Source organism: Nycticebus coucang, chromosome 9, assembly GCF_027406575.1.
Source record: "Nycticebus coucang isolate mNycCou1 chromosome 9, mNycCou1.pri, whole genome shotgun sequence".
In the NCBI taxonomy this organism is placed as follows: Eukaryota; Metazoa; Chordata; class Mammalia; order Primates; family Lorisidae; genus Nycticebus; species Nycticebus coucang.
The window spans coordinates 118304278-118317163 of NC_069788.1; the positions used below are offsets into that span (position 1 = coordinate 118304278).

Sequence of the window (12886 nt, forward strand, 5' to 3'; positions counted from 1 at the left end):
ATACACACATGATACAATTATGTGCTAAATCATATGGTACTGACTTTAACTCTGTTGAAGTTATGTGGGTTAGACATATTGGGAAAGGTTTTATGAAAGGGTAAGGAATGGACTATGCCTTAAAGCATGACTAGGATTTATGCCAGGGGCTAAAAACTGATATGTAATTTTTTGTTGTTGTTTTGGGGGATTTGGGGGGTTTTTTGACACAGAATCTCACTCTGTTGCCTTGGCTAGAGTACAGTAGCATCATCATAGCTCACAGCAACCTCAAAGTCCTGGGCTCCAGCAGTCCTCCTGCCTCAGCCTCCCAAGTAGCTGGAATTATAGGCATGCACCACCATGCCTGGCTAATATTTCTATTTTTTAGTAGAGACAGGGTCTTGCTCTTGCTCAGGCTGGTCTTAAACAGTTGACTTCAAGTGATCCTCCTGCCTCAGCCTCCCAGAGTGCTAGGATTACAAGTGTGAGCCACTGTGCCTGGCCCTGATATGTAATGTTCTTTTAAAAGTTGAATTTAAATGCCTTTAGAAGGGCATAATGTCTTACCTGCCTGGTCTATGAGTTTGCAGTCCTACATGTAGATCCCCAGAACACTGGACAATTGAGTTAATCTCCCTTAGCCTAAATCTCATTTGTAAAATAGGATAATAGTAGTGTTTTCCTCTTAAAGTTATTTTAAGGATTAATTTAATTTTCTTTTTTTTTTTTTTTTTTTGGTAGAGACAGAGTTTCACTTTATGGCCCTCGGTAGAGTGCCGTGGCCTCAGACAGCTCACAGCAACCTCCAACTCCTGGGCTTAAGCGATTCTCCTGCCTCAGCCTCCCGAGTAGCTGGGACTACAGGCGTTCGCCACAACGCCCAGCTGTTTTTTGGTTGAAGTTCAGCCGGGGCCGGGTTTGAACCCGCCACCCTTGGTATATGGGGCCAGCGCCTTACCGACTGAGCCACAGGCACTGCCCAGGATTAATTTAATTTTCTATGTAAAGGGCCTAGAAAAGTGTCTGGCAGAGAGTAACTACTATAGAATTGTTTGCTACTGATACTATTTTATATTAAAAAATATATATTTATTTACTTATACATATATAGAAAGAGAGAAAGGGAGGTGGGGGGGGAGCTGAAAAAAAAGAAAACATCGAAGCATACAAGGGATAACAGTCTAGACCTGCCCAGCATCCATCCCTCTCTTCATCCTCCAGGAGCTGTATGAGACCTTAGCACAAGGCACAGTAGGCCCTGTGTCTGACGGAAATCAGAGGAGAGAGAGCTGGACTCTGCAGCTCAGCTCTGAAGCTGTCTCTGTGCTCTGGGATCTTCTGAGGCAGGCTCCCCAGCCAGCACAGGCCCTGCTGGAACTCCTACTTGGGGAGGATGACAGCACTGGTCTCTGTCACCAGACTTTGCAGAATGCACTGGTGGACCTCATTCGAAACGCTCTACCAACTTTGCAGGGCCCTGACCCAGGGCCCCCTGGGGTAGTAGATGCCATCTATGGAGCCCTGCGGACTTTGCGTTGCCCCACAGAGCCCCTCGGGATTGAGTTGCGTCTCCTATGTGAGGAGCTACTAGAAGCCTGCAGGGCTGAGGGGAGTCCCCTGCAGGAGGAGCGGCTGCTCAGCTGCCTGCTGCACAAGGCCGGCCGGGGCCTGGTGTCTCTGTACAGCCATACCTACGCAGAGAAGATCACAGAAAAGCTACCAAGGGCCACAACCTCAGGAAAAGGTATGTGCTTTTCCTTGTGTTTTGGTAAATCCAGTATACCCAGCCTCTCAGTCCCTGGATGGTGCCTTCCATGTTACTCAGGACATCTAATAGGCAGGGGTAAGCAAAAATAGGTGTGATGTTCTTTGGTAAAAGTACATATTTTCTAGTGTTAGACAGAGCTGGTGGGGGAAAACATAAAGTAATAGTAATGGCAGGAAAGAACTTTTCAGAAGCAACTGAGAGACGTAAAGACTTTTTTTGAGGCAGAATCTCACCCTTTTGTCCTAGGTAGAGTGCTATGGCATCATAGCTCATAGGAACCTCAAACTCCCGGGCTCAAGTGATCCTCTTGCCTCAGCCTCCCAAGTAGCTAGTACTATAGGTGCCTGCCACAATGCCCAGCTAGTTTTTAAAGACAGGGTCTCACTCTTGTTCAGGCTGGCCTCAAACTCCTGAGCTCAGGCAATCCACCCACCTCGGCCTCCCAGAGTGCTAGGATTTCAGGTGGGAGCCACAACGCCTGGCCTGAGACATAAAGACTTTTTAAGATAAACTATGCTGACTTATGAGAGCAAACTCTTATGATACTTGCTTTTTCAAATGGGCTCTTGCTGAGAAAAGAAGAGTTCTTGGTTTCCTCATAACCCTATCTGCTTTGATGTTCAGTCTCGCCAGATCAGCTAGACCCTGGGCGGGCAATGCTAATCCTGTTCTCCAACCCTGACCCTGCCCAGGCCTGGAAAGTGGCCTATTTCTACTGCCTGAGCAATAGCAAGCACTTCCTTGAGCAGATCCTGGTAAGTTGCACTTCCTTATCCGCCATCACAGAAGTACCCTACGATTCTCCCCAGACTTTCTCCTTCCTTTCTCTCCCACTCATTTAACCAATGCAAAGCAGTCTAATTAGTAGCAAGTCATTTGGTTCTGTCTGTCCCACAGTCCCAGAGGAAAGTAGGCTCCGAGAATCAACACGGTTCATTCTTATAGTTGTGGTCATTTTAGGTTTGTCTTTTAACAGGAACTAAAATGCTGGATTTGTGTACACTTTCTGGAGGGTAGGAGAAAGAAAGACAGTCACAGCAATATGCTGACAAGGGAATTTAATTCCCTTTTCCCAACCTTTTCCTTTCAGATTACAACTGAGCTTCAGTTTTATTTGATAGGTTTTTATTAATCTCAACCTATGTGTCAATTACTGTGCTGGGATCTGGGGTTACCACAGTCCCTGCTTTCGAGGAACTTGCTATCTGGTGTTCCATAAACGTTTATTTTATTCAACTGCCACTTCTGTTACTGTATTAAAAAGCTTCTTATATATATTTTTTTCTTGGATACAGGGTCTCACTGTGTCACCCCAGCCCGAGTACAGGGACATCATCATAGCTCACAGCAACCTCGAGCTCCTAAGCTCCTCCTTCTTCAGCCTCCAGAGTAGCTAGAACTGCAGGCATGCGCCATCATGTCTGGCTGATTCTTCTCCATTTTGTAGAGAGAGGGTCTCATTCTTGCTCAGCTAACTTCTTTCTTAATAACCAGTAAGCTGGAACTCATTCTTTCTAGTCCACACAGCTACCTAACGCAGCCTCTTTTGATTTACAGGTAACAGCTCTAACACTGTTGAAAGAAGAAGACTTCCTGAGTCTCAGCTGCCTTCTAGATAGAGAATTCAGGCCTCTCAGTCGCCTGCTCGTGCTCCTGGGCTGGACACATTGCCAGAGCCTAGAATCAGCCAAAAGGCTGCTCCAGGCACTGCACAGGACCCAAGTAAGCTCATCTGTATCCCATGCTGCTCTGGAAGTGACTTCCATGAAGCTTTGGGCTTACACAGAATACAGGGTCCTAAAGTCAGTCACAATCTCTGCCCTCAGGTGCCTGAGTTAGCATCTCTTTCTTCTCCCATATCAAATAGGACCAAAGCTGTGATGAGCTCCTCAAGGATGCCTGTGATGGGTTGTGGGCTCACCTAGAGGTCCTGGAGTGGTGCGTTCAGCACAGCAGGTATGGCCCTGTGCAGTCAGCCCGCTTCCCACCATCAGACACATTTCACCCTGTACCCCATGTGTGGCCATTTCAACACATCATCCACATAAATGTTTTGGATTGAAATGTTGACCTGCTTCTGCTAGTTGTTGCAACTATTAAAACAGGAAGGGAACATAAGTAATGATTGTCTTCACCAGGGCCAGCAGGTCATATTTAGAGGGTAGTTTTAGGATGGCAATAATGAAAACGAATAATGGGTCTCATTTCCTGAGCATTTATTATGTGCCAGGCATTGCTCCAAGGTTTTACATGGATGATTTCACTAATGCCTCACAATAGCCCTGCGAGGTAGATACCAGTATTATCCTCATTGTAAAGGTGGGCCAGCTGAAGTCCAGAGATGGTAAATAAAATAACTCACCCAAAGTCACACATAGCTAGTAAATGTCATCCGCATTCTTCGTCATATGTTGTCCTGGATCACATTTTTTTTTTTAACAGTACTAGTAGGCTTTTATTTTTAATAGCTATCATGCCATGAATTCATAGGGAAGAGGTTCCAGTAGCTCAGGGAGGCACCTTACCATTAAACGTGATAAAGCTTTGTATGACTGTTATGCCGTGAATTCATGGGGAATAGGTTCCAGCACCTTATATTACTGTTACATGAGGTCTCTTGGTTACCATATGTGGTATGCTGAACACCTATTATGCCATGAATTCCTGGGGAGTAAATAGGTTCCAGCAGCTAATATCATCGTTACCTTGGTTCTCTTGGTTCTCCTGTGTGCTATGCTATCTGCCTATAATGCCATGAATTTATGGGAGTGGGAACCCTGAGAGTGGGTTCAAGGAGCTCAGGCTTCTTTCCGTTGGTTCTCACAAAGTGGGCTTCTCTGGGTGGTGCAGTCTGGCACTTCAGTTGAATCCAGGTACCTTTCTCTTTGGCTTCCTTCTTTTTCTGATCATTTTCCTTCATGCGTTTCAGGAAGCTATCTTGGCTCTTAGAGTGCTAAATATGCTCAATACAAACATTAATCCTCTTGGCAAGAATCTTGCCCTTGTTTATTCACAACAGTACTAACACCATGCTGGGTAACATTGTAGACTCTTCCAGTTTTGCCATGGTGACATTTGTGTGGCTTGCCTTTTTGAACAGTACCCATTCTCTTGATGTATACAGTATCTTGTAGATTCACATATATGTGGCCAAAAGAACACTCCATGTTTTCTTTTTTTTGTATTTTTTTTTTTTTTGTCACTATGTCACCCTCGGTAGAGTGCTGTGACATCACAGCTCACAGCAACCTCAAACTCTTGGGCTTAAGCAATTCTCTTGCCTCAGTCTCCTAAGTAGCTGGGACTACAGGTGCCCGCCACAATGCTCGGCTATTTTTGTTGTTGTTGTTGTTGCAGTTGTCATTGTTGTTTAGCCAGGCCGGGCCGGGCTCGAACACACCAGCTTCAGTGCGTGTAGCTGGTGCCGTAACCACTGTGCTAGGGGCACCGAGCCAACTCCATGTTTTCTAAAAGGCCTAGAGAACATGTATCAGGTGCTTCTCCTCTTTCACTTTGTGTTTGTCATTTTGGTGAATTACTGGCATCTCCAGCTGAAAAAAAGCTAATCACACTTTTATTCAGCATATGCTGATCGAACTCTGTGTGTGCAAGGCCCTGCATTTCCTGATAACTTAGCCTAGATCTGGCTTCCTATCTTGTTCCTCTCACACGTCACCAGCACGTCCTGAAGTAGAGAGGGCAGAGGGAGAAGTAGCAAGGGGCTCTTACTCAAAGCCAGAGAAGCGTGAGTCAGTTTGAAGGTAGAGAGAGTAAAGAAATTAGAAATTTAATCTACGGGACCTTTCTAGCCCCTATTGACCAGAAAGGTTTTTTCTAGGTCCTTTCCAGACAAACAGAGCTGATGAAATGGATGTACGTCTCTGAGAATAAATAAATGTTACTGTCTGTCCCAGGACAGCGAGAATTTAATGTTTGGGGAAGTGAAACCTGTAGTGTTATAGGCAGAAGAGGAAGAACAAAGGGAATGGGCTTTCTTCAGGGCAGTAATACAAACTGCCTCCCTTTTATCCTCTCAACTTTCCCTTTCAGCAACCCCATACCAAAAAGAGATCTCTTGTGTCATTTACATGGTGGAGATAGCCACTCAGTCCTCTACACTCTGCATCACCTTACAAACCTTCCAGCCCTCAGGGAGGAAGATGTTCTCAAGCTCTTACAGAAGGTGCCAGCTGAGAACCTCCAGCAAGAACATGGTGAGTTGGAATGGGGGGACTTACCCAGGATTCCCCCTTTGGACAATCTTGCATATATTTCTTCCAGCATAAGATTAATCTAGATCAGTGATTCTCAACCTTTCTTTTTTTTTTAATTTTATTAAATCATAGCTGTGTACATTGATATATTCATGGGGCATCATTCACTAGCTTCACAGGGTTCTCAACCTTTCTAATGCTGCAACCTTTAATATAGTTCTTCATGTTGTGGTGCCCCCCAACCATAAAATTATTTTCATTGCTACTTCATAACTGTAATTGTGCTACTGTTATAAATCGTATGAATTGTGCCGTGTAAAAGAGTTGTTCGACCCCCAAAAGTGTTGCAACCCACAGGTTGAGAACCGCTGATCTATATGTTATAACTGAGATTTGTCAAGAGAGGGGGCTAGCAGGTATCCTCCAAATTAGCTCTGTTTGTCCTAATCAGATTATGGAATGCAGGGAGAGGTATTCCTTTCCTTTCTTGGTGAGCTGTAGGGAATCCCATGAACACATTCTCACATTCTTTGTCCCTGTGGAACCATCTCAGGAACCACTAGTCTACTCCTTCCAATGAATCAAAATTAGGATCTGCCCTTGGAATACACAGCATTGTTACTGTCTGTGTTCATACAAATTCTTAGAGCATCGCGTCATGCTTCGTAAGCTTTCTCAGAATACATTTTGAGCCTTCCTTCACTCCTATACCTGCTTCATATGCTATGAAACAGATCAAGAGTTTAGAAGAAAGATTTGCTTGAAACGATAACAAAGACTTGGTTTAGCCTTGAATCTTTACTTAAATTCAAGACCCCATTAAGAAGCTTGCTTTTGGGCTGGGCATGGTGGCTCACACCTATAATCCTAGCATTCTGGAAGGCCGAAGTGGATGGATCACTTGAGTTACAAGTTTGAGACCATCCTAAGCAAAAGCAAGACCCTGTCTCTACTAAAAATGGAAAAACTAAGGCAAGAGGATTATTTGAGCCTTAGAGTTGGAGGTTGCTGTGAGCTATGACACCATGGTACTCTACCTGGGGCAATAGCTTAAGACTCTGTCTTAAAAAAAAAAAAAAAGATTACATTTTTATCTTATTTTTAATTGACAAATGATAATTTTATCTATTTATGGGATACAATGTGGTATTTTGATGCACATATGCATTATGGAAGAAGTCTTTTCTTTTTACTCTCAAAAATCGTATCATTGTATAGTCACAACCTGCCACAAAGGTCAAGGACATTTGCCTTATTATTTTTTTTTTTTGAGACAGTTTCACCATGTCACCCTTAGTAAAGTGCCATAGCATCACAGCTCACAGCAACCTCAAGCTCTTGAGCTTAAGTGATTTTCTTGCCTTAGCCTCCCAAGTAGCTAGGACTGTAGGTGCCTACCGCAACGCCCAGCTGTTTTTTGGTTGTAGTTGTCGTTGTTTAGCAGGCCTGGGCTGGGTTCTAACCCACCAGCCCAGGTGTATGTGGCCGGTGCCCTAACTACGGAGCTACAGGTGCCAAGCCTTAGAAAGATACAAACTTTCTCATATAGCAGTACAGGTTTACCAGCCTAGATACTGTTTCATTGATTTTTCAAAAGAACCTACTACAAATTGGAAAAACCGGTGTTATTATTCCATTTTTTTTCTGGAAATATAGGCAACTTGTTTAGCATATTTCCTACAGGAACTAGAAGTATAGCTTCTATGCACGAGTATAAAAACCTTCAGAAGGAGTACAGTATTTTACTTTACTTTTTTTTTATTAAATCATAGCTGCGTACAATAATGCAATCATGAGGTACAATGTGCTGGTTTTATATACAGTTTGAAATATTTTCATCGAACTGGTTAACATAGCCTTCATGGCATTTTCTACTTTTTTTTGAAACAGAGTCTCACTCTGTGCCTGGGTAGAGTGCCCTGAAGTCATCATAGCTCATAGCAACCTCAAACTTTTAGGCTCAAGTGATCCTCTTGCCTCAGCCTCCTGAGTAACTGTCAGTGCCCACCACAACTCCCAGCTAATTTTTCTATTTTAGTAGATACAGGGTCTTGCTCTTGCTCAGGCTGGTCTTAAACACCTGAGCTCATGTAATCCACCTGCCCCACCTTCCCAAAGTGCTAGGATTATAGGCATGAGCCACTGTGTCTGGACAGAGTATGGTATTTTAAATCTAACTCTGGGCAACCCCATGGGATACATTTGGAATTGAAGTTGGAAAAGGCAAAACAGGGTTAATAATAGGACCAGGACTAGGGTGAGGCAAGAGAGGATTTAAGATACAAAAGTTAAGGACACACTCAATCTGACGTGCTTGCAAGCCCTGGCCCTGGGCAATCGTGTCATGTAGAGGCCATGACACGTGTAGCTTTCCCTTCCCTATGTGGAAGGGAAGTCATGCGGGAAAGGAAATGGAGGGGACTAAAAGTTGGTACTGACTAGAGGGAAAGGCCTGGGATGGACTCAGATCAGGTTGACAGAAAGGAGAGAGGGGAAGAACCTACAACCACAGCATCTCTGTACATCAGGCATATTTGCATCCCATACCTGAAAGAATTACTCAGTTTCTTCCTGTTTCTTTTTATAATTCAGATTCAGCTGATACCCTCGTCCCTGAGCACCTGAGTCAGTGTCAGACCGTCACACTCTATCAGGGCTTCTGTGCCATGAAGTATGCCATCTATGCCATCTGTGTGAACTCTCACCAGCACTCTCGGTGTCGGGACTGCCAGCACGGCCCCTCTGAGGACAAGGCCTCAGCTCTGGAGCCAGCGGTTGACTCTCTTTCCTCCCCAGGTACAGTGCTTCCCCCCATCCCTGGCATAAGCTGGTGACAACCTAGCCCAGTGAGTGCTTTGTGTAGTTATCCTCTTTCATCAAGATTGGGAAGGGGAGTGGCCTTGATTTTATGGTGCTCAGGAATAATTTCATCCATTTATCACATCAAAGAGACATGGAGAAAGCCAGTGACTGCATAAATTTTAATGGATTCTGAGCACTTAGTGCAGTGTTTTCCAGATTCCTTTTTCCTTTAACTGCAATCCACCTGCCACTCCAGTTTGCTCCTTGTGTGTAATTCATGTGTTGACATATGTATGTGTACATCTAGAGCATGCCAAAAGAATGCGTACACAATTTAAAAAAAGGAAAACTGTATTAAAATTGTAATACCCCCATGTCATGTATTTATAAGATGTCCGTAATTATAAGAGATGCAAGATACAATATATAACAAGCATTATTGATATGTATTGAGTATTATAATTTTAATACCCTATGAGGGTGCCGAAAAATGTGTACACATTCTAAGCAATGTTTCTATGTATTACTTTATGAAGCTGAACTGAAGGTAATGTTGCTGACAAGCATACTAGACATGCTATGCACATCCATTTTACCTGCAAATCAGACACTTTTGGGGGATAATCAACTTTATTTCCATCAAGATTGTTAAAATATGTATACATTTTTTTGATACCCTCTCTCTATATATACTGAAACCAAGTCTGTTTTTGTTTGTTTTTTTGAGACAGAGTCTCACTCTATTACCCTGGGTAGTGCCGTGGCATCATCCTGGCTCACAGCAACCTCAAACTGTTGGGCTCGAACAATCCTCCTGCTTCAGCCTCGAGAGTAGCTGGGACTACAGTGCCTGCCACAATGCCCAGCTAATTTTTGTATTTTTTAGTAGAGAAGGAGTCTTGCTCTTGCTCAGGCTGGTCTCAAACTCTTGAGCTCAAGCAATCCACCTACCTCAGCCTCCCAGAGCACCGAGATTGCAAGCATGAGCTACCACACCTGAACTGAAACCAAGTTTTAAAGAAGTATAATTACTCTTCCAAACAGAGCACACTCTTTATCAGGGGTCCTCAAACTTTTTAAGCAGGGGGCCAGTTCACTGTCCCTCAGACCGTTGGAGGGCCGGACTATAGTTTAAAATAAAAACTATGAACAAATTCCTATGCACACTGCACATATCTTATTTTGAAGTAAAAAAACAAAATAGGAACAAATACAATCACACTGTCACATGTGGCCCACGGGCCATAGTTTGAGGACCCCTGCCCGGGATTATTTTCCTGTTCTGTTTCACTTTTTTTTTTTTTTTTTGAGACAGAGTCTTACTTTTTTGCCCTGAGTAGAGTGCTATGGCATCACAGCTCACAGCAACCTCAAACTCTTGGGCTTAAGCAATAATCTTGCCTCCGCCTCCCGAGTAGTTGAGAGGCGCCCTACAGGCGCCCACCACAACGCCCGGCTAGTTTTTTGTTTTTAGCAGGCTGAGACTGGGTTCGAACTACCAGCCCTGGTGCATGTGGCCAGCGCCCCACTGAGCTATGGGTGCCGCCTCCTGTTTCACTTTTTTTAATGCAGCCTCTAAGTTGATTTCATGGGTCATATCCTTCAAGATGAAAAATGCCAACCTAATATCCCACCCTCTCTCATTTTTCTTAATAATTTATGATTCCTGGCTGAGCACTGTGGCTCACACCTGTAATCCTAGCACTGTGTGAGGCTGAAGCAGATGGATTACTTGAGGTCCGGAGTTCGAGACCAGCCTGAGCAAGAGTGAGACCCCCACCTCTACTAAAAATAGAAAAACTAGCCGGGTATAGTGGTGCACGCCTGTAAGTCCCAGTTACTTGGAAGGATGAGGCAAATTTCTCAAGCCCAGAAATTTGAGGTTACTATGAGCTATAATGCCACAGTACTCTACCGAGGGTGACAGAGTAAGAATCTGTCTCAAAAAAAAAAAAATTATGATTCCTTAACTTGCTTTCTTTGTCTAATGGTAAGTTATTGCTGTCTCCTGGATTTGGAATAGATCTTCACCTCTGAGCATGGTCATTTTTTGGCTATTCAGAGATCTAGGGCCTATCATCAAGTAAGGAATAAGGTAATATTAAAAAGACAGAAGCAAAATAAAGAGTGTTCAGTAAGCTGTACTTCTAATTAAAGTGGCAAAATCTTTGTGCAAGTCATAAGGAGACATGCTGAACAGTCTCTTATTCTTCTGTTAATAAATGAACTAAAAGGTGTGAGAATATTTGACTCTGGCGAATGATGTCTCTAACATTTGCATTCTCTATCTTGATCTGGCCTCTTTCCTTATACGTGTTTCTGTAGGTACTTCAAATCTCTTCTCAACCTACCTGGCCAAGTGTCAACAGTATCTGTGCAGTATTCCTGATTCTTTGTGCCTGGAACTTCTAGAAAACATTTTCTCATTGCTCTTCATCACCTCTGCTGATCTCTATCCAGAGCCTCATCTCCCTGAAGATTACGCTGAGGATGATGACATAGAGGGGAAGGGCCCCTTGGGTTTGAGGTCCCCATCAGAGAGCCCTCAGCACACAGCACAGCGAGAGCAGAAGTCCGAACACACTTGCCTGGGCATCCCCAGGAGCCTTGCTTATACAATGCCAAGCTGTCTGAAGGCAGAGCCAAAAGATAGCTACCAATGGCCTCCTGGACACAGCTTTTTGGACCTAAAGCACTTTACTAGTGGGGTCAGTGGGTTCCTGGCTGATGAATTTGCAATAGGGGCCTTCCTCAAGCTTCTCCAAGAGCAGCTGGATGAGATCAGTAGCCATGACCCTCCTGAGAAGCCAAAGCTGCCAGAAGGCCAGAGCTACTCAGGAAGCAGAGATGGACTGCAGAGCCGCCTGCACCGGTTTTCCAAGGTCCTCTCTGAGGCCCAGTGGAGATACAAGGTGGTAACAAGCATCCAGGGCTCAGGTGAGAGGAGGGAGCAGAACTGGTGGGTCCAGAAGGTGGGGAAGGAGATAAAGCCCAGAAATGTGGGCGAGAGCTAGGAGTACATGGGAGCCATACCATAACTCAGGTCATATCCCATAGCAACCAATGTCAGAACACTGGGGATTGCTCCATGTCTTAGAGCCCAGTGCAAACCTTCCCCTATCTGTTACCCCAAGAAGTGGGTCCAATCAAAGTGGATCACTGGATTTGCTGTTTCAGAGGACCAACCTTCCCGAAGATACCGACCTGTCACCACACGGCACTCCAGCTTCTACCGGGGTCGTAGGACCAGAAGGAGCCGGGCAGGTAACCGAAATCTCTCTCTCCCCGTGCCTCCTGCCTATGCACTAGGCAGATGGTAACATTGCCTCTTGTCTAATAGTCTTTAAGATAGAGCACATGGTCAAAACAAAGTTTTATTTGATTATCCTAGTCCAGCTCCCCCAAAGTAATCCTTGTTTATTATCTTCGTATATATCCTTCCAGAAATTTTCCATGCAGTGCAAACATATAGCCTTTTATATATACATATGTGTCATACTATATATTGAGAACATACTTCTTTCACTTACCATTTTAAAGGCTGCTTAGTATTCCATTGTCATATATACACCATTGGTGGACATTTGTTTCCAGTTTTTACTATTGTAAATAATGCTACAGTAACAACTTTATCCCTCTCTGTCCATGCTTGTGTGCAGACTTCCTAGCAATAGAATCACTAGGCCAAAGAAATATGGATATATAAAATATAGACACGTATTAGCCAACTGCCTAAGAAAAGGTAAATCAATTCATTTCTACCAGCTATTTGTGATTGCCTATTTGTACATCCACTCATCAACAATGAGTAGTATCAGATTTTAAAAATCTTTAGCAATATAATTAATATAATAATGATGCATCATTGCTTTAATAGTAATTTTTTTAGTTGTCTTTATATATATTTATTGGTCATTTATATTTATATGTGTTTTTCTATAAACTACCTAATCATGTCTAAGGTCCATTTTTCCATTGGGTTCTCTTTCTCATTGAATTGTACAAAGCTCTATAGACATTAAGAAAACATGTTGTCATTATGTGCTGTAATTCTTCCCATATTTTGTCTTTTGACTGTTTATTGATTTTTCTTAGAGGAGTCTAATGTATACACATAAAA

At 43.6% G+C, this 12886-nt stretch overlaps 1 protein-coding gene across 2 annotated transcripts in view; it reads left to right on the forward strand.

Annotated features, from left to right (window-relative positions):
- The window catches only part of ZFYVE26 (zinc finger FYVE-type containing 26), a 70389-nt gene that overhangs the window by 11288 nt on the left and 46215 nt on the right, over window positions 1-12886 (forward strand). For both annotated transcript variants that reach the window (XM_053602389.1, XM_053602390.1), the window contains exons 5-12: window positions 1204-1726; window positions 2375-2505; window positions 3308-3472; window positions 3618-3706; window positions 5801-5964; window positions 8557-8760; window positions 11092-11703; window positions 11944-12030. In XM_053602389.1, coding sequence (XP_053458364.1) covers window positions 1204-1726; window positions 2375-2505; window positions 3308-3472; window positions 3618-3706; window positions 5801-5964; window positions 8557-8760; window positions 11092-11703; window positions 11944-12030 — 1975 coding nt within the window. The remainder of the gene's footprint in view (window positions 1-1203; window positions 1727-2374; window positions 2506-3307; window positions 3473-3617; window positions 3707-5800; window positions 5965-8556; window positions 8761-11091; window positions 11704-11943; window positions 12031-12886) is intronic.